A 21,786-nucleotide genomic window follows, 5' to 3' on the forward strand; every position below is an offset into this window, starting at 1 on the left:
GAGGATGGTTTCGGTTCCAGAAAGAGAACATCGAAACCTAGATAATCCTGGTCGAACGCTAACCAGATAATGTTCGTGCTCTGCTGCCTGCGTGTTTCGCCTTGCACAGTTTACTCAAGGGAAATAGCAGCATTTTGTCTCATGTGATGAAGCACATTAATGTCACCCTAGTTTCTTCTATCTCGGAATCCTGTAGTTGACTGTGACAGGCTGCATTTTTCCGATCGCAAAACGAAATATGGTGACCTGATTAAAAGCCCTACGCGGTTTTCTGGGTTTCTAACAGGAATTTTACTCTCGAAAGTGCTAGCTACCAGGGCCAATTAGGCAGACGCCTAGGAAATAATATACAGTGGGTGTTAGCTCTTCATTTGGAAAAATAAGGAATAACTCTGTAGCCTCTTAATACCACACGTATGTACATTTTCAGTTTCCAGCTGATGGTAACGGGACAGTTTTAATTGTTTTTTGTGATGTGATGCGCTAATATTTCATAATTACCACAACAGATAAGCGATTGCGGTGCAAAAGTGAGCCGTCATTTGGTTACCTTGCGTTTTCACCCATTTTTCGGAAAAAGCTTTGTTCAGTGCATTTTTCTGAACCGCACCCTATTCATTTCCATCAATATGCCCTAACTACACATACTTCACACCTCTTTGAATACCACGCTTTTTTGAAAGGCCAATATTTTTTAACCTGTTTTCCAAGATGTAAGATGTCTCATACATTCAACACAGAACCTCCCATGAGTTCTGACGGACGCTTTTTTCTCCTTGGTAGAAATATTTTCAAGCTTTCTCCAGAATACAAATGTTTGGTCCCTAGTAATCACCACTGTAAGCAAATCATGTCATGTTATACCTATATTCTGGTTGTGCTGTTGCTGTTACCCATAGAAATGTCACGGTCCATGAATTTGTTTAACATCAGTATCACTCAGGGGCACCGCAACAGCACTATGCGCTACCACTGCGTCACTGAACGCCGCATCACTCGTCGCAACCACAACATCACTCAGCGCCACCACAGCATCAATCTGTGCAATCATTCAACAACAATTGGTTCAAATATGTTCTCTCAATGTTGCAAGCTTTATTACAAATGTCACAAAAAAAGGTGTTAATATTTAACTTCTGTTCTTGGAAATTCGTCACAATAAAATACACTGAATATAATCTTCACAAAAGTTATTTAGAAAAATTTAAGCTATTGCCATTATATATTACAATAACTTTCATTTAAGTGTTAATTATTAAAAAAATAAAAGCCATTTTATTTGTAATATCAATACATCTAAGTCACGTAAATACAACACAGATTGCATTACAAATGCTATAAGTGTCACATTTGCGAAAGTTACTATTGGCATTGTAAATGACAAAGCTATTTATTTCGCTATTTTCAAAACCAACACATAAATAAAAAAAATGCAATTTACAATAATAATAGCTCAAACTTTCCTAATGCGAGACCTATTGCATTGCAAATGCTTGTTTCTATAGGGGGCTACTATTGCTTCTTTAAATATGCTGAGTACTTAGCTGTTAGGGAAGCTAATTTTTATAATCTTGATTTTATTGCTAAAATAGGCGTTGAGTGAATCGCATAAAGACTGGGAAGTAAGCCTCTTTTCCTACTGCATTCCCTTTGCAAGCTGCGCCTTATTGCTAGGACCATCCCCATTGCCAGACTCGCCGAGCGACTCAGCCTCCCTCCATACAATACGTGGATAAAGCCCTGGATATGTCCGCCAGGAAGGCCGGATCCTCCTAGGCTGCGTATGTCCAGTCATTTACAATGCTAACCTGTTCTGCCTCATAAAACTTGTTCAGGACCACCACGTGCCCATCATATTTGGAGCACTATAGGACCTATGTTACGGTTCAGGGTTAACCCCCTATCTAAAGGAATGTTCTCATAAGAGCATCTACCTGAGCCAAAAAGGCCTCTGGGATACTATATGGGCTATTATGCAGATTATAAAGCCGCCTTGGAAGTGCAATCAATTTAAACATTGCTGCTTTACTCAATAGAAACAGCTGCAATGTGCTCCAATGCTTCCCATCCCTTTCCAGACCCTTTAACCAGTGCAGCCGGTTTTCATTGTAGTGGGATGCAGCCTCTCTAGTGATCCAAATGCCCAGACAATTGAATGTATGGGGTTCTACCCAAGGAGGCAATAGCAAGCCTCCCTTTTGCACCCATCCCCATAAGGAATAGCAGGGATTTCTCCCAATTAATCGCAGGTGGGAGAATTCACTATATATCTGGAAGTCAAGCAGTCGGACAAGCGATTGATCCATGTTGATCAGCCATGACAAGATATCATCTGCGTGAAGCGATATTCTCCCCTCTTAGCCAGAGTATCCTGTCCACCCCCTGATCTGGGTATCTACCCTCAACCACGCCAATGCTTCCACTGCCAATGCAAACAGCATTAGTGACAGGGGGGATCCCTGGCTGTTCCCACTCTCAATACAAAACTCTCTGGAGAGACAAATGTTGAGCTTCAGTCTATCTTGTGGCTACCTGTACAGCAGTTTTACCCACCCGATATGTTGGGTACTGAGCCCCATCTTTGCCAGTACTGAGAATCAAAATCGCCACTCCACTGAATCAAAAGCCTTATTGGCATCTAGTGAAACAATGGCCCATGGTTCCTTCCCCATACCCATCTGGGCTAGGTTATTATTGGACTGGCGGTAGTCAGGAGCTTCACATTCCATGTGTAATGTGAGAATTACCTGTAAATTCCACCATCCGGCAAATGGTGGAATTTTGTTTTCGGTGGTGCGCAAGACTTGTTTTGGCATGCGCTGGCGAGCGCCAAATGACTTACCAGCTGCTAGCGAGCATGCGCGTGATATTGTGGCCACAACAGCGCCTTTTTCATGGCGCTAGCCAGCATGAGCATCCGCGTCTGCACCTCGAGCAGTTTCTCGGCTCGAAAAGAAGGTAAAATTACTCAAAAAGACAATTTCAAGTTAATATTCTCCTCCAAAGGACCATTCAAGGTTTTTAGTGCTAGAACTTTTTCTCTGTTTTACTTTTTTCAACAAGAGTGAAGTTCGCCAGAGACTCCAACTTTTTGTTTCTGTCCAGCAGGCTCCTATTAGTACTTTATCCATCTTCTGGTCACTTTTCACTTGGAGTTGGAACTGGAAGGATCACTCTCTATGTCTGCTGCATACGTACCATTGAACCTTGTTTTTGTGATTGCACAGGTGACTTCCAAACTGTTGTAGAAGGGTGTGCTTATTTAATAGAGGGCATGCATCAATTTTTTATTCGTACTTTTATTCGATTTTTTACATTTATTGTGGTGGGTGACCAGTAGTTTCCATAGGAGTCTGGTTATTTTTTTGCATTTAATTTTAAATCTTGTTTAAAGGAAAAATGTTGCACAGTTCAGTACATTTTCTCCATGTTTGTTAATACATTTGCAATATAGGCATATATTTTTCTATATGGCCTAGAAACCCAATGGGCAATCTGGCAGTAGGCCCAGTATTAGTCATTGGATTTAATTGAAAATGAGGGTTTGTTGGGGGGTATTTCACATTTTTTTCAGCAGAAATTATACAGGTAGGGTAATATTTGATGCCCTGTGAGTATGTGTTTTGTTGTAAACTTTTTATAGTTCAGTTAATTTTTGTTTTTGGCATTGCTGAATTATTGGCAGGGTTTTCTTCAGTGTAACCAGTGTGCATCTTTTGCCTGGGCAGTGAGTGTGTTTGCCATAGGGCACCATTTGTCTTTGTTCTCCATGCTATGTGGCCTGGGGCCATTTTGTGCAGTTGATGTCCATAGGCCTGCGTGTGCTCTTTGTTTTCCAGGTCTCCTTTCTTGATGTTTGACCATATGGCAGGCAACCATTTTGTGTAGCTAGCCAGTGTGCTTTGTCATAGGCCTGGCTGTGTTGTTTTTTGTGGCCATGCATCCTTGTTTGTTATTTAACCACGTGGCCGGTGGCCATTTTGTGTAGGCAGCCAGTGTGCTCTGGCCATAGGCCTCCATGTGTTCCTTGTCAGGGCCATGCCTCCTTTATTGCTGTTGTCGGACCATGTGGCCAGTGACCATTTTGTGTAGCCAGCCAGTATGCTTTGCCATGGCTGCATTTGTTCTATGTTTTGGCCATGCCTACTTGCTGGTTGTTGTTGTTTGACCTTGTGGCCGGTGGCCATTTTGTGGAGCCAGCCAGTGTGCGTTGGCAATAGGCCTTCATGTGTTCCTTGTTGTGGCCATGCCTCCTTGCTTGCTATTGTTGGTTGAGCATGAGGCCAGCAGCCATGTTGTGCAGTCAGCCAGAGTGCTTTTGCCATATGCCTCCATATGTTCTTTGTTGTGGTAATGCCTCCTTCCTGGCTGTTGTTTGACCTTGTGGCCAGTGGCCATTTCGTGTAGCCAGCCAGTATGCTTTTGCCATAGTCCTGTGTGTGTTCTTTATTGTGGCCACTGGCCATGACTCCTTGCTTGCTGTTGTTGGCTGACCATGTGGCTGGCGTACATTCTGTGCACCGACCCTCGGTTGACTTTTTTACAGATTTCTTTCAAAGCCATTTTCTAGGGAGAATGTTGGGAGAGGGCTGTGCTTTTTTGTTTCGTTTTTTTACTGTTCTCTCATGTCAGTTCAATATTGTTTGAAGATCATTTTAGTATTTATGTATATTATGGACATGAATGAACACTGAGTTATATTATATGCATTCTTTTGCATTTTTCATCTGCACCTTCTTGCTTCTCAATGGGTTTCTCATAGTCCCCTATAACACCAGCAGTGTTCATTTAAAAAATGTTTATTTTAACTTATCATGTGTTTAAACATTTTTTTTATTAAAAAAATGCCCCCCTTTCCTGCCATAGGTGTAAACCAGCATTGAATTTTAAGGATTATTCTATTTTCCCCTTCACCTCCCTGACTGCCAGAAATGCCTCCCTAGCCTAGATGCACATAAAGCAAACAATTACATCTGTATGCTGTTGTTACCCTGATTGGAAAATAAATATTTATGTTGTGGTGGTGTGGTTTGACTTTGGAATGGATACACTAATGTTGATAAATATTTAGGATAATAACTTAAGTAACCACCATAAATTATATTGTCTTTGTCTCTACTAGATTCAAACTGTGACAATGCCATGTTTCACTAAATGTTTTTCTTTCTCATTTGCTTTTAGGTGGGCAGAGATATCACCCAGAGTACTGCCAGACAAAAGGCCTGTACAAACATGCCCACACAACACGTGATGTGAGTCCTCAAATCTCTTCCGCTTGTGCAGCTCAGTGTCATTTCCAAATTACAATTTCAAGATGGCCCCAAAGAAAGATGCTGCAGAGAAAGTGGTCAGTGAAAAGAAGCTTTCCACCACTGGGGTTCTGACCGGAACCTTTTCCCACAAAGTTTTGCCTTCTGCACTTGGCCTCCAAGGAGTAAGCTGGGAGCAGCACTCCCACACCAAAGGCACTACCTCAACCTAAGCCCAAGGCCATGACTATCAGCGAGGCAGCAACTATACTCATGGCGAAGCCAATGAGCAGTGACATTGAATTCTATTTGTCTCTTTCGGTAAGTAGTACCCATTCATTGCAGAAAACTGATAACAGTGGTTTATAGCAGAAGTCAGAAATAGTAAATCTTCCACAAGTAGGCGCAGAACAGTTGACTTGGAGCTTCTTGCTGAGCATTGCCTCTTTTAGAACCACTGGCTTCAAGATCTACATCAAGAAAAAGAAAGGGTAAGCCACCATCTTCTCCAAGCCCCCTTCTGATGATCTGGACATGGATTAGACCCCTGATGAGTCTGAGAGATGCCAGGGGAGGCTCAGGAAAAGGAAAGTTCCTGAAAGCCTTACAATTATGGGAGGGGGTACGGATGACAAGCCAGTCATTGTCATGGAAGCTGGTCCAGAGGAGACCAATACTATCCCACCTACTCAACCTGCTGCAATGGATGTGGCACTACCACAACCAGGGCCAGCTCTCATATTTGTACTGCTTCTGCAAAGGCCTGCATCCACCACTAACTCATAGAAGTACACTCTGCATAGAGCCAAGCGTCAACACATCTGCCTACTTCGAGTTCTACGGGCCTTTGCAGTGGCACCAGTGGCCCACTGAAAAAGTTCACCTCCCCAGTTTTTAACTTCTTTATGATTACCAAGCAGGAGGATAACATTGCAATCTGTTCCATTTACCAGACAAGTGCACGTCGAGGGAAGTATGGTTCACTCTAACGTGTCAGAGCCCAAACAACCCATATGAAAACACCAAGTAATCCGGTTGGAGGTGCACTTAAAAAAATGTCTTCAGGTTGTGGTGGTGATGAGAGAGGGGAATAAGCTCTGATCACGGAGGGGGTAAAGGTGATGAAGAACAAGAGGGTAAAATGCTCTTTACGCAAAGCAGCCCTGTCCCCAGCACTGTGCCAGTATCACCCGCCACAGGAACCTCGCAATGGCACAAGCGTCAGGTGGAGATACCACAGCAACAGTATTCAGTGACTGACCCAAGGCACATATTGAGTCTACCACCACCTGGATCATCCCGAAGTCATCTGGGTCAGCGTCACCACAAAAGAAAGAAATCCAGGCTCCTGTTACGGGTAAGTTTAAGCAGAAGGGCACCTATGAACACAACCACCTAACAGCACATTTGTACAAAGGGAAGCTGGCGAAAAACTTAGCGCTGGACCTCCTCCCTAATTCTTTAATGGAAGGAGTGGAATTTTTAGAATTTTTGGCAGCCATCTGCCTGAAATGAAAGGTTCCCAGCCGGACCTATTTTGCCAGTGTTACTGCTCCACCGTTCCATCACAATGTGCTGCAATTGGGTGGACAAGCTTTGCAGCAGAGTGTTGTTCACAGTAGACACCTGATGACAGATGTTTGAAACATTTGTCATGCCACTAATTTCACATGTATCACTGCACACTGAATCTTTTTTTGTGGGGTTACACAACAGGTATCTTGAGGTCTCGGTGCTGGAGCAAATTTTAACGGTGTTTGGTGGCATGCAACAGTAGCTATGGTCGCCATGGAGAAATTCCATACTGCTGCAAACATCTTAGAAGACTTCAACATACCCAGAGGTCTCAGAACTAAATTCGCTGCAATGGACAATGACAGTAATCTAGTTAAGTGCAACAAATGATGGACGGAATGCTGAATGATTCAAACATCCTCCCCAATAAAGAGATCTGGGTTAAATCCATCATTCTTTTGCCCACTACGCCACCCCAGTGTGGACCCAGCCATATGCAAATCAGTCTTGACCCTATTCCTCATGGGAACAGTCCAGCCCGAACTGCCAAGCCAGGTCCTCCTTGGACCGTAAACAAGCATCCCACTTAAGGCTAAAAGTGTAAAATTGCATCCATCATTTGTTGCAGTTACACTTTTCACCCTAAATGGGATAGGTATATTCAGACATTGGTCCCTTGCACACTGTGCCATTGGATTCAAGCTAGCCTGGCTGATGAGTGGTGACATACCCCGAAACCGGTCCCAGGATGCTTGTTTCCGGTTCAGGGAAGGCCTGGCTTGGCAGTTCGGGCTGACTGTTCCCACAAGGAACAGAGTCAAGACTAATTTGCATATGTCTAGGTCTGACCTGAGGTGGCGACGGGAGCTAAAAAACAATGATGGATTCAACCCGGATCTCTGACTGGGGGTGAGTGTCTGAAAAAATTCAGTGCGCCGTCCACCTCCTTGTGTTTGCTTTGTTCGTCCTAAGTTGGCATAGTACGCCCGGACATAGGTCCCTTGCTCTCTTTGCCACTGGATTCAAGCTAGCCTGGCTGATGAGGGGTGTTACCCTGAAACTGGTCTCAGGATGCTTGTTTCTGGTCTAGGGAAGGCCAGGCTTGGCAGTTTGGGCTGGACTGTTCCCACAAGGAACGGATTCAAGGCTGATTTGCATATGTCTGGGTCTGAACTAGGGTGGCAAAGGGAGCTAAAAACAATGATGGATATAACCCAGATTTGTTCCTAGGGTGAGTGTCTGAAAAGTTTCAGCACTCTGTCCATCATCTCCTTGTGTTTTCTTTGTTCGCCCTAAGTTGGCACGGTATGCCCAGATGTGGGTCCCTTGCTCTCTTTGCCACTGGATTCAAGCTAGCCTGGCTGATGAGGGGTGTTACCCCAGGATGCATGTTTCCAGTCCAGGGAAGACCTGGCTTGACAGTTTAAAATGGACTGTTCCCATAAGGAACAGGGTCAAGACTGATTTGCATATGGCTTGGTCTGAACTGGGGTGGTGAAGTGAGCTAAAACACAATGATGGATTCAACCCAGATCTGTGACTGGGGGTGGGTGTCTGAAAAGTTTCAGCGCTCCGTTCATCATCTCCTTGTATTTGCTTAGTTTGCCCTAAGTTGGCAGGGTATGCACAGATGTGGGCCCCTTGCACTTTTTTCCACTGGATTGAAGCAAGCCTGCCTGATGAAGGGTGTTACCTAGATACTGGTCCCAGGATGCCTGTTTCTGGTTCAGGGAAGAGCTGGCTTGCAGTTCAGGCAAAGAACAGGGTCAAAACTGATTTTTATATGGCTGGTTCTGAACTGGGGTGGCAAAGTGAGCTATCAAACGATGATGGATTCAACCCAGACCTGTGACTAGGGTGAGTGAAAAGTTTCAGCACTCTGCCCAACATCTCCTTGTGCTTGAGTAATCTAGTTAAGGCCATGTCAGCTGGTGGATATTTAAGGCCCCTGTGTTTGGCGCATTGTATCAACCGCATTGTGAGGACTTTACCAAAAAAGAAGACCTAGTTAGCAATTCACTGACCATCTGCAGAAGAATTTGCACTCATTTCAGTCATTCTTTCAGGAGCCGGAGGCAGTGAGGGTCATTCAGCATGCTAATAGAGTACCAGTTAAAGCCCTACTACAAGAGGTGCCAACACTTTGGAACTCAACCTATTACATGTTGCAATGGCTGTTTGAGTAGTACAAAGCCATCAATGAGTATGTAATTCAAAGAGAAGGAAATGCAACTGTGAAAATTTGCACATTGTGATAGACAAATGGCGCCTAGTCAAATGCCTGATAGAGATGCCACTTCCTTTTGTGGTTTTCACGCGGGAAGTCAGCAGGGAGGTTAGTATGATGGGCCAAGCTATGCCGTTGTATCATCTGCTAGAGGACCAATTCCAAATGGTGGCTGAAAGCTTTGCAGGTGTGAATGGAGATGAGTAAAATTTGGTTCAAATCTTAAACCTTCGCTTGGCTGAGAATACAAGGCTGCAAGGAGATGTTGTGTCATCCAAAGAGTACATCTGTGCCACAATACTTGATTTGCGGTACAAACAAATACTGCCCACTTTCATTCCTTTTTAAAAAGGGATGTTTAAGAATAGAAGATATTGATTGTTCACTGAGCCTAAGACTGGGATTGGAGAAATACTGGAAATCAGAGTCCCACCCCGGGCAAACGTTCTGGGGTGTTGCCTTCAACTTCCAAAGAGGGCATTACTGTTGTCTCACAGCACAGCAGCCAACAGCAGCAACAATAACACTGGCAGCAAGAACAACAACAACAGAAATACAACAATTGGCTAGAACCTCTGCATTGGGTTGGTCATTTAGCAGGAAGTGAGGGCCAGATGTATGATACTTCCTATTTGCGAGTCGCAAATTGCATTGTTTTACGACTCACAATTTGCGACTTCTAAAATGAAATTTACATCAGTATCTCAGACACTATTTGTGATTCCTAACGGGGGTCATAAATTGCCTGCCTTATTAAAACTCATGAGGCAGGTGCAATCTGCGACTCGATTGGGAATGGCTAGCACCACCAGGGATGATGGCCTGATGGGGTCAGCAGACCACTACGTCTGTGACTGCTTTTTAAATAATGAAAATGGTTTTTGCATGTGCACAGCCTCAATGTTGCACTGGGATTTAAAAGAATGAGTGCTGTTTGACGTGCTCCTGTGGTATCGCTCTCCGATCGTGAGCATAAATATAAATGCACTGTTTTTAGTGACTGGATGGTTTCCTCATTGCATTTTTCTGTTTAATTATAGAGTTTTCCCTGATAAAGGATGCAATGCCCGAAATGCATTGGATTGCTTCTTGAATATATTGCAATTACATGTTGTACATCGCATTATGAATCTCATTGATATTGAAGCATCATGGATTGAATTTAAGTTCATCTTCATTTTAAAATACTACTTTTTTTGGAACATAAACTGTGATTACGTGTCTTCACTATCAGATATCAGAATCAGTTCTACACCCCTTCATAGGGCTTTGATTGTGCCCAGGGGGATTCACTCAATTTTCTTTGGGCTGAACTAACATTCAGTCTGATTTTTAAATAAAGCATATTTTTTTAAATGCAGCCTGTTTTCCTTAAAAAAAATGGGTTGCATTTAAAAAAGAAAAATTAAATGTTTCTGTTTCATTCATCCAGGCAGTGGTCCGTGGGACCACTGCCTGGTCTTAAAAATATTTCCATTGCCAGTCACAAAGGCTTTCCTGTTTATGAGTGGCTTTCCACCCTTTTGAAATGGGTGGTAAACTAAGTGTTTTTTGTGACACCAATTGCAGTCGCAAAACTTTCGTACATCAAAATATGACTCGCTATTAGGAAGGGACGCCCTTGGCATGCCCCTTCCTACTAGCAAGTCACAAACCCTATTTTGGGAGTCAGTGATAGGCTACTGACTTGCAAAGTAGGGTTTGTACATAGGAAAGACCTATTTTTCTGCGGCAAATGGGACTATTTCCTGTTTACAACCTCAAAAAATGATTGTACATCTGGTCCCAAGTCCAGTGCAAAGGTGAAGGCAAAAGAGTTCAAGCAAGTAGCAGCCCCAGTGAACATTCAGAGTATTTTCCAGGACTATCTGGGTGACTGAAAAGACGTCTTTGTGGATCAGAACTCATTGGTGTATTGGTATGGGAAGATGCACCAATGGCAAGAAAATTTCTTTTTGAAACCTAGATGACAGAACATGGAATAACTTGCATGCATAACTTGGGTCTCTGTGGCTGATGGAATGTTGCCTTGGATTGAACTGAACCGAGTCATACTAATTTCTTAATTTCCTTCTACACTAGATTGATTATGATGTGCTGCTCATCGTCGCTCTGATGAATATTGTTGTTGTGTACTGTTTGTCTTTGTCACTCCTTTCCCCAAATCGCCTTTCCATCCATTCACCAAACGCTCTTACCCCGGGCTATGTAATTTATCGAAGTGACTTGATTTACACAATAAATGGATCACATACAAGGTGGGGCGGATTTGGTGAAAACAACACCAACTCACTGCAGGATCTTCTATTACCTGAGCAGTGCCCCATACCAGCCCCACTTATCCACCCACGCATAAAAGGGACTTAGATATAACGTCATTCAGCACCATTATCATTCAGGCCCAGTGTTGCAGAAATGTTTAACCTTGCCTACTCCTAACTCTGAGCCCACTTATCCTGACTCGAGGATTTTGTAGGTTTACTTTTAATTAAATAATAGCTCCCCATTGCTTAGAAGAAGTTACTTTTGCTAGTTTTTGTTATAATAGCAGGTCTTCACTGTTATGTCATGGTAGTAGTCTGCTAAGTTTCTCCAACATAGCACGTTGAACAGTTTTCTTCAAAGTACTTATGAAACGTTCGAAAAGGCCATAGGCCTGGGGCACAAGACATGTGCTCTTCTGATGGTTCACGTTGAGATGTCTGTGAAAATCTATGAATTCTCGACTGTTGAAAGGTGACATGTATGAAACGTGTATGACATGTTGAATGACGTCTTGAAAAAGCTCTGCAGCGTCTTGAGTTTTCCCAAATCATGAAGCAATGATAGAAAATGGCTTGCTATTTTAATATGAGCATTCATGTTATAAATCATTGACATCAGTCCTATATAAGAAGCTGTACTGAAGCTTAGTAAACAGGTGCTGGATGCGGTACCTTGAAGTACATGAATGGGTGCTTGCACTTTTGTTTTCTTGTGTTTCATTGTGGGTACAAATAAACATTTGCATTTTAATAGTGTCAATGCAGCCCATTTATACACCTTAGTGTTCAATGGCAGAAGAAGTGTCAATGGAGACAGTTCATGATATTTCTCCTCAGGCATAATGTTTATCGACGCACCACTGTTGGTAATATAAGATATTGAACAACCATTTACCTTTACGGTAATCAACAGACAAATTTTAAATGATTTTGGTGCTTTTTCATGTTGACTTTTCTTTGTCTTGTATTTTTCCTCTCAGGCGGCCGGTCCATCATGTGCACGTTTCTGTGAAGTGAACATCAACATTGCACAACCATCATCTTCACTATCACTTGATAGTGATAATGAAGCATTTTTGACAATGATTTAGATTACCATCAACTTTGGTGTCTATTTGCCTCATCTGGCTTTGTCGCTTTGACTCATGGGTGAGCGCCAAACATCGGTTTTGAAAGGTTCAGGTGGCTATTTTGACTTTGCGCTGTGACACACTTACTTTTCTCTTTGCATTGCAAACCATCACAAAATGGTTCTCTTTTCCACATCTATTGCAAATCTGTCCAATGGTGCCACATTAACTCTCGTGTGCAAATGACAATCCACACCTGAAGCACAATTTCTTCTTCTGTGGGGACATCTCCCTGTGTCACTCTGCCTTGTGCTTTGGCTTACTTTTCAAGTTCATGACTGACCCATTCTGGGCACCTCCAGCTTCCGTGTCAGCAGCTTGTTGATTAGCGTGTTCTTCAGCCCTGCCAGCCATGAGGACTCACTCTAGGCTAAGAGTCTCTCTCAGCGTTCATCATCTGAATGAATCTGACATCCATAAATAACTCTGAGCCATATAGCTTCCTCATCCTTAAATTAAGTGAACTTAGATTTCGTGATGAACATATATAGTCTTGCAACAAATCCATTGATGGTTTTACCAACTTTCTTTCTTTCTTGACTGAAAATGTATCTTTTGTAATCTACATTTGGCATTGGATTGAACTTGAGATTCAAGGCTGTTTTGATTTGACAGTATGTAATTTCATCAGCTCCTGACATTTTCTTTATGACTTCCTTTACCCCCTTTATCAGCAAGTTTCTTAAGATACTTGATCATTTTCTTGTTATCAGCTTCTTCTACCATATCGATGAATTCCTCACATGTCTCTATCTAAGCAGTCCATGTGTTACCAATATCTTTCTTTTGGTAGTATGAAATGTTCTTGGTGGTTTCGGGAAGGCTGCCACAGTGTGACCATTCTGGAGATTGGCTGACATCGAGTGTGGAGCTCTCTCTGACACTGTCTGTTGTCCACTCAGACCTGCATGACCCATGCCATCTCTAAGGTCCTGTGCTGCACTGGTCTCTGGGTCATCCCGGAAAGACTCTGGAACTTTAACCTCCCTTTTGTTCTCTATTGGAGTCTTTCACTTGTGTAGAGACATATGGAGTTGTTCTGAGCCACCACCCAGCAGCTCTGGTGGTGTACTGCTTCATATAAGCACAACCACAGATGCTTCTCCTGGGGTTGTTTTACCCAGCGCAGTGTTGTGATCATCGTTACCCGGCTCTGGTAAGTAGATAACTGTTTCTGTATTTGAATGTCCTTACTTTTAGGCATCTCTTTGCACTGTCTGACACCTAGTTGATCTCAGCCTTGCAGCACATCTGATCATAGCTTACACTTACTGTTGCAGTATGCTGGTCTTTCACAGTCAGGTTACATTCGCCTTTAACATTATCACTCAATATGATGTATAGCGTTAGGTTGGGTAGTACCTTTTTTACAGCTTTCTCAGTAGGTTCTCGGGCCAATGATGTGCAGATTTCTCAATGAGGCTTCCTTTATCCTCAAATCCTTACATAGGCTGGAGTTGTGCATAGCTTCCACATACATCAGTGTTAATTTCCCACTTCAAACTTTCAGACACGGGGCACACACAATCAGTTTATTGGACCACATCAAACTCTCGGTGAGAGCACTTTCTATCTTCGGGTTATGTATCCCCTATCTCATCACGAGCTGTATTGTCGTCCCCTTCTCAGGGACTTGCCAATGACTATGCCGTGCACCAAAATTAGTTTTGCAACCTTCATTCTTCAGTGTGCAACTGCAAACTCAACATTCTATTTTTGGCATTTTATGAGGATTAAGTTTTAGAACACCACTGAATTACTCTTGGATCTGAGTATGTTATATGGTTCATACACTGTATAATTGTTCAGTGTTGGCTATGACCTTATTGTCAATTCACAAAAAAAAACTGTCTGCAGGAGTGTAACTTGATGGAAATATGATGTAGTGATTTCTACATACCCCAAATAATTTTCCATACAATAGCCCAAAGGTAGGGTAAACACACCCAGCGATCACAGAAGCAATGAAGCACACAATAAGGTAAAACCACTCTGGTTTGCTCCAACAAAGAACTGTGGCAAAAGGCACTTCAGGAAGGTTGTCCTGCAAAGACAAAAAGTTTAAAAGAATGTTTTAAATCTGCAAGTAATGACACACTGTCTAACAGTAATGATGTCATATGCATCACAAAGGAAAATTTCCTCATTAGAAGTCTTTAGTGATAGCGCTTACAATATATTTTGGTGTGGCATTTTTATATTCATATTCAACATAGGATAACAATGAGATGTTATTGATATTTAAAAATGCTCCAATCACACCCTGGATCTAAACCTTCTAATTTATACATTAAAGATAATTCACAATTTTTCCGAATAAAAAAGCTATATTATATACTGTAAGAATATTTGTATATTTACTGTTTATGTTTTAAAAATAAATAAAAAAACAATACTCCATATCTAATAACCTCAGAGCTGACCATCCACACTAGTGGTTAGCCATTACACTTCTCATGAATGGCATAAACAAGAGAACACGCTTTTAGAGCTATGAATAGTGCTGCATTATAAGAAGGGTGCAATAGCAGTCCTATTTTAGATTGGATTTGAAAGGGATCTCCTTGACCTTAGATCAAACTGGCTGATGGCAATACTCTCTATGCCAGAATCTGCAAATGACACCTAGACCGACTTCAGACCATTCAGAATGCCGCTGCAAGACTCTTACTAGTCCTCCCATGCTGCACCCACACTGGCTCCCAATTCACAAGTGCAGGCAATTCAAACTTCTCATGCACACAAACAGCCCTACACAACCCAGCACCGGAATACCTGAACAGCTTCATACACTTTCACCAACCCACCAACACCCAAGCTCAGCATCACTCACACACATTCCTTGCATCTGAAAACGCAAACTTGGCGGTTGCTCATTCTCCTACATTGCACCCAAGACATGGAACAACCTCACTCAACACATTAGAGCATCCGCCTCACTGTTTGAGTCCTGCAAGATGCTGAAAAAATGGCTCTTCATATAATCACTTTGGGCACCACAAACCTATACACTTGCCCAAGAGCCGGGATACCCTCTAAAGTGATTAGTGCGCTATTCAAAATAAAACAATGTAAAGTTACATACATTACATAACATAACATTACATAAAATAACATAAATGTTTAGTATTCATTTTTAGATGAATGTGTCTTTTTTAATATGCCACAAAAGTCAGAAACTTTGATTTAGCAAAATTCTTTAACTTCATCTGGTTCGGCAATAGCAACATTTTGTTGTCCGATATCAATTCTATAACAATTTCCTCTTGCAGGATGTGAGATTGACTTCCTGCAGCATTGTCTATGATTCTCTGTATGCCTGATACTTTCCCAAATCTCCTGGTGTAGTGTGCTTAGGGCAGGCTGGGCTCTTAAAAAGTGGGAGAATTTGCACATGTGCATGGATTTGCTGGGGTGGTGGCCAGTACTGGGGACAGATATCAAACACAACCAGCCCACACACAACTCTTTGCTATAATGACACTTTCTTTGTGCCACAAGAGCTGATAAAATGACAACCTTTTTTAAATTTTGATACTTAAATCCATGAGAGATCTATATTACTCACAATAATAGAAGGACACAAATATAAGACTAAATTAGACTAAAAGAAGAGAAAGAAAGAGAAGAGGAAAGTAGACAGGCCCGCTTCGGGACATGACAAACCAAGTAGACAAACAAAAAAGAAAAAAGAGAGAGAGAGGCACACAGCCATTTTGGGAAAAACAAAAGAGGTAATGTCAAAATTATTGTGTCCAACATGGAAAGGATTCTAGTAAATGTGAATGATTCAAGTTGAATTGTCTATCACCTGTTTAGAAAGATACTCAGTTGCAAGATCTGAAAGCTGTGAGTAGCATTTTTTTCTCAAATGGAACTCTGAGTTAGATGGTTCAAGGTATTACTATATCATAAAGTGTGAGATATTCTGCTGCAAACTGTATGATATTCTGTTGTCTGTGATGACGGTTAGGAATAGCAGTTAGATGAGGGTAGAACTCCTGAAGCTTAAATGTGTGGAATTCCACTGAGTTAAATAAAAACGCAAGCGGGCGGCTTTTCAGCATGTTGCGCTGTTGTGCAGATTTTTAGCACCAGAAGCTTGTCCCACACTCTAAAATCAGAGGGAATTATACCACTCCTCGCCCCAGATGGAGCTGCTTCTTTCTGCTGCTTGAGTAGATTTTCTACTTGAAAGGCCACTTTCTCAACGTGATTGGTTGTGACAATGCTGCAACTGCCCACGTTGAGGCATTCTACCACCCAAAAATCAAAGTAGGGGGTGCAAGTTTAAACTTATGCTTCATCTTGGAAAAAACTCTGCCAAGTGGCAGTTGGTAGAGTTTTCGAGACTTCTACATTACAAGTGGAATGCAGAGTGGGCAAAACTCTGCAAACACCACAAGTGGAGCGGACCAGAGTTTAACGCCCACTTCCACAACCAGTAAAGGGTCTATTGAGATACAGAAGCTGTATGACAGTGGACCTACAGTCTCAAGTTATTCTGACTATGAATAGGATCTATGGTACAACAATGTCACTTTGTGAGTGAAAGCCTGAGGCACACGGGAGCAGATAGAGGGCTCTTGAGCCTAAAGACTGTGCTCCTTCTTTTACAATGCAGTGCTTATATTCAAGTCAGAGCGGTAAACTCCACTCACAGAGTTTGTGGAATTCGGGCTCGCCGCGCTCCGTAGAAAAGCACAGAATTCCTGAATTCTTGCATTCAGGCATGAAGAGCAAGGTTTTTTATACATTTGCACGCCCAAGTTTACTTTTGGCTCTTAACTGCGAGTGCTAAGTGTCGAAGTGCCCACAGCACTGAATCTGCTCTGACTGTGGTGGTAAACAACATCCGTTCGAAGGTGGACAAGGGTCAGATCACTCTGCTGGTTCTACTCGACCTGCCGGCAGCCTTTGACACCCTGTCACCCGTCATCCTGGTTTCCAGGCTCAGAGAGATAGGTGTGGCCGGCCCCGCCCTCAGACTCTTAGCTTCCTTTCTCCTTCAAAGGGAGCAGAGAGTGAAGCTGGGTGATTTTCTGTCCCCTTCCACACCTGTGCAATATGGGGTCCTTTAGGGGTCTTCTTTAAGCCCCACTCTGTTTAATATCTATGTGGCCCCACTTGCCAGGGTTTGAGGTGTTGTCCTATACCGACGACACCCAGATTATGGTCTCTCTAACGCAGTCGGTGAACGACTCCACCTTCAAGTTTAGAACTTGTATGGAGGCGGTGTCTCACTGGATGGTTCAAAACTTCTTAAAGCTCAACGGAGAAAAGACCGAATTTTTGATCTTTGGGGGTGGCCATGATATTTGGTCAAAAGACTGGTGGCCGGACTCCCTTGGGGACTGCGCCATTCCCTTGCATTCAGCTAGGAACCTGGGGGTCCTGTTTGATACCACTCTGTCCTTTGACTGGCAGGTCAGTAGGACCGTGTCCACCTGTTGTGGTATCATCAGGATCCTGAGAAAGATAGGACTGTTCCTTTTTCCATATGCGAGGAAGCGGGCCACGGTAGCCCTAGTCTCATCGAGACAAGACTATTGTAATGCACTGTACGTGGGCATGAATAAGAGTTCTGTCCATCGACTACAGATGGTCCAAAACGCGGCAGCCAGGCTGGTTCTTAATCTTCCCAGGCTATCCTCTGTTTCCCGGGCTAGGAAAGACCTTCACTGGCTGCTGGTTCAGGCTAGGGTTTCTTTTAATCTTCTTTGCCTCGCCCATGGGGCCATCTACGGCGCTGGGTCGGAAGGCATTAGGTCCCTCCTTGTTCCCTATTACCCCAGTAGAGCCCTTCGATCTGCTACAAAAAATCTTCTTCAAGTGCCAAGATTTGCCAAAGCCAGATGGAGAGGCAAACCTTTTTCCACCATTGTACCTAAGCTTTGGAATTCCCTCCCCCCCGATCTGGTGGGACAGTCTCCTTTGGCACTTTTCGGCAAGAACCTAAAAACCTGGATTTTTCGAGAGGCGTACTCTTAAGCCATGCGCTTGGCGATTCTGAGACCGGCCATATGACACTTATATTGTCTTGCGACTTGACGCCCTTGGGCTAAGTTGCGTATTATAAATCTCCTTTATTATTATTATTATTATAAATCTCTTTTATTATTACAAGCACGTGCAAGACTTCGCACACCGCTAGTGAGCTCCCACAAGAGTTTGCTCTCACTTGCATGGCTTACGGCTGCGAAGGTGCCAATCTAGTATTCTTAGTGCCGATCGCCATTGCAAACGGTGCGGTTGAGCAGCTTTTCAACTTGAGAATGCAGCTTAGGGGCATTTGGAGCGGATTGTCTTCGTAAACTATCCATTGAAGTTGTTTTTTGGGCAAGAAGCCATTTTTTAAAACATGTATTTTTTCAAACTGGAAGGAAGTATTCCAGAGATTACAACTTCCTGTTCCTGTCCAGCAGGCTTCTCCCAATGCTTTGTCCCTTGACTTGTCACTTTTCATTGGGATTTGGAGCTGGAAATATCACTCTACTTGTCTGGTACATATATACCATCGGATTTAAGGGCTTTGTTTTTGAGCTTTCACAAGTAAGTTTAAAAAGTGGTGTATAAGGATGATGTTTGTTTGCTTGGGGGAATTCACCTGTATTTATTTACTCAATTTTTAAAATGTATTGTGGTGGGTGGCCTGCAGTTTTAGTCGGGGTCAAGTTATTTTTTGCATTAAATTGTTCTTCTTTTGTGAAGGAAAAATGTTGCACAATGTAATACATTTTCTCCACGTTTCTGAATAAATTGGCAATACTGATTTAGTCTGCCAAAGTGCCTTCCAGACAGTAGGCCCTGTACTTTTCATGGGGGCATAAAATAACCGTTTCTGTATTGTCTATAAAATTCAAACATCATTTAGGCCATGGTTGAAACTGGATTCAAATACCAAATGAGTTTTTTAGTGGTATTTCATGTTTTTTTTCTTGCAAACAATGTATCGGTGGGGTAATGGCTTTGGAAGATGTGTGTTGTTGTTAACACTTTTAGCCCTGTTAATTTAAAATGTTGGCATTGCTGAATTAATGCTGTGTTCTCTGTATTACCATGCCTCTTATTTAGCCAGTGTGTGTGTGTTTGCCATAGACCTTCATGTGCCTTTTTTGTTCCCTGTGCCATGTGGCAAAGGGATATTTTGGTTAGTCAGTGTCCACCATAGGCCTACATGTGTTCTCTGTTTTATAGGCTTCCTGCATATTGTTGTGACTATGTGGCTGGTGACGATTTTGTGTAGCCATCAAGTGTGCTGTCCCCATATGGCCTTCATGTCTTGTCTGTGTGTGGCCATGCCTCCTTGCTCAGTGTTAGTTGTTGTTGATGACCCTGTGGCACTGACTGGCAGCCATTTTGGGCATTCAGTGTGGCACTTTGCGATAGGTTTGCATGGATAGTTGCCAATTATAGCAGTTTAATGAATACATTTGCTTGCGGATATTTTTGCTTATCTTTAATTGTTTTCTTTTAATTTTTAGAATTTTAGTTTTTAAATTTTAAATTTTTTATTTTAATGATTTTGTTTGTTTGTATTTGATTTAAACAAAACTATATATTTTTGAAATATATATATTTTACTTCTGTATTCACATTTTCTAGTTTTAGCTTTTTACTTGTAATTTTTATTCTATTTTTTAAAAACATGTAACATTTTTTCTTCAGAAATCTTTTGATCGTAATTTCTTTTTTAATTTTTAAAATTTTCGATCTAATTTTTTTCCCTAACATTTGGCCTCAACCGCACGACTAAAATATGTGCAGTGCACAGCAACATTAATTGTCTAAGGATTATTCCACTGTCACCTACACCTCCTGATTGTGACATCCGAAGTTGATGCACATAGAGCAAAAAGTTACATCTGTATGTTGGCGTTGTTTCTCTTTCTGATCTTTCCTGAGTGTCCTGCACACAATGAAAATGTATGTGGTTGTGGTTTTGCGAATGAAAAGTTAGACTGTATTATTACCAAGTCACCACACTAAATGATCTTGTTTGCTTGTACTACAACTTGAACTGCAACAATGCTACATTTTACTGATGTTCTTTTTGCTTGTTTGCTTTTAGGTGAACAAGAGAAGAGATATCACCCACAGTACTGCCGGACAGAAGGCCTGTGCATGACGTGACGTGTGACTGACTTTCGCAACACAGTCATCTCTTCAGCTTGTTGTGAAGCTAAGTGTCACTTCCAATTGACAGCTTCAGTATGGCCCCAAAGAAAGGTGCTGCCATGAAAGAGGCTAGTGGGGAAGAAATGAAGCAGATTTCCACCACTGGTGTGCCAACCGCTAATTTTTTCAGGAAAGTTGTGCCTGCCACACCGGCCTTCCGTGAGCGAGCTGAGAGCAGCATTCCTGAATCAACAGCACCATACCCCCAACCTAAGCCCAGGAACAGTGAGGCAGCCAATATAATCTAGCCAACGATGACGAGTAGTGATGTTGAATTAGATTGGTCCCTTTCGCAAAGTAGTACATAGTCCTGGGCAGTAAACTCTGCTCCGTTTGTGGAGTTTGAGGAGTTTTTCCCACTCCACAGTGGTCTTGGAGTTTTGAAAAACTCCACTTCACATATTGGAGCAGAGTTTTCTCCTCGCTCAGACTTGCAAAAAAGTTATCTAGTGTGCGCGAGGAAAATCCAATGCTAGACCGCTTCCTACCGAGATTCTCAACGCAGATGGTCGCGGATGGTTGCTACCGCTTACATTGAGTAACGGTGTGTGATAAGGACCTCTGCCACTTGCAGAACTCTGCATAGCTTGGCAGAGTTTTTTGTCACTTTGTGGAGTTAGCAGAATACTGTGAAAAAAAAGTTCCAGAAAGACTTAGACTTATGGAAGGGGATGAAGAGGAGGATGACAATGACGAGATAGTCATGATGAAAGGTGACACAGAGGAATCTGACATTGCTATTCAACTAGTTCCGAGGGATGTGGCACAGGTAGCACTGCCACCAGCTCCCATACTTGCAAAACCCAGCTAAGACCTTCACCAACCGCTGTCTCAGGAGAAGCAGAGAGGCAATTTACAACATGTTCACCTACCTCCAGGCATTGGCAGTGGCACAGTAAAAAAGTACTCCTCCCTAGTTTGGGATTTTTTACAGTTAGCAAGGGGGAGCACATTGCAGTAGGCACCATTTGCCACACAAATGGTCGCCAAGGTAAGCCTTATACACATTAAGGTACTGGAGGCCAGACGACCCATATGAAAAAACAACACATAATCAAGCGGGAGGAGCACCTTAAAAAAAATTGCTGAACATGGTCATGGTGGTGGGGAGAGCCTGGGAACATCAGATACAAGTCCAATCACAGTGGAAGCTGATAATGAAGAAGAGGAGGGTGACATCTTCACATAAAGCAGCCCTAACCCCAGCAATGTGCCAGCAGATT

The 21,786-nt window shown here is 42.6% G+C and overlaps 1 protein-coding gene across 1 annotated transcript in view; it reads right to left on the reverse strand.

The window, feature by feature from the left end:
* LOC147688945 (ATP-dependent translocase ABCB1-like) overlaps positions 1 to 21,786 on the reverse strand; it is a 1,419,218-nt gene that overhangs the window by 400,796 nt on the left and 996,636 nt on the right. Inside the window, exon 17 of the mRNA XM_086941842.1 lies at positions 14,286 to 14,429. Within this exon, the coding sequence (XP_086797968.1) occupies positions 14,286 to 14,429 (144 nt within the window). The remainder of the gene's footprint in view (positions 1 to 14,285; positions 14,430 to 21,786) is intronic.

Source organism: Lissotriton vulgaris, chromosome 10 (genome assembly GCF_964263255.1).
Source record: "Lissotriton vulgaris chromosome 10, aLisVul1.2, whole genome shotgun sequence".
In the NCBI taxonomy this organism is placed as follows: domain Eukaryota; kingdom Metazoa; phylum Chordata; class Amphibia; order Caudata; family Salamandridae; genus Lissotriton; species Lissotriton vulgaris.